Here is a 493-nt window from a genome sequence, read left to right as displayed (position 1 = left end):
GCCACATTTCTTCCCTCCATTAGAGGTTATTCCCACAGCAATGTCCTTGTATAAGAGAGGACCTCCGGAGTCACCCTATTAGACCAAAAGACAGCAGAAACAAGAGTAGTCTTGTATTAGACTTTGTCTTTATAGTGGTCATATTCAACTGGAAGTGCTTTATGAACCATTGCAATGAACTTACATCACAGGTGTCCTTTGGTTTTTCTGCAGCACAGAGCATGTTGTTTGTGAACTTTGTTCCATAGTGGTCACCGCGGCTACAAAGCCATCGTTCCATGACTTTGATACCGAGCTCTTGCAATTTGTCTGGTCGTCCTCCCAGGTTGTCCAAGGAACCCCACCCAACTGTTTTCACGGCAGCAGCCTCCTCTGGGTCAGACCCACCTTCGCGCAGGAATTTCACTGGTTTCACTGCATCGCTCTCAGTGATTGGCTTATCCAGCTGTCAAAAACAACAGCATAGACAGTCTTCTGATGAAAACTATTCTCA

General features: G+C 45.8%; 1 protein-coding gene across 1 annotated transcript; it reads right to left on the bottom strand.

The window, feature by feature from the left end:
* Positions 1-6: 6 nt before the first annotated feature.
* LOC107581203 (serine protease ami-like) lies at positions 7-448 on the bottom strand (the record flags this gene model as incomplete). Its single annotated transcript, XM_016266735.1, has 2 exons — positions 7-75; positions 185-448. Coding segments are annotated over 2 exons (333 nt in total), but the record flags the coding sequence as incomplete, so codon positions are not given.
* Between the last annotated feature and the right edge of the window lie 45 nt (positions 449-493).

Source organism: Sinocyclocheilus grahami, unplaced genomic scaffold (genome assembly GCF_001515645.1).
Source record: "Sinocyclocheilus grahami isolate Dianchi unplaced genomic scaffold, SAMN03320097.WGS_v1.1 scaffold105717.1, whole genome shotgun sequence".
Lineage (NCBI taxonomy): Eukaryota > Metazoa > Chordata > Actinopteri > Cypriniformes > Cyprinidae > Sinocyclocheilus > Sinocyclocheilus grahami.
Note: the sequence above shows the minus strand (reverse complement) of the source record. Positions and strands in the feature narration are given on the sequence as shown.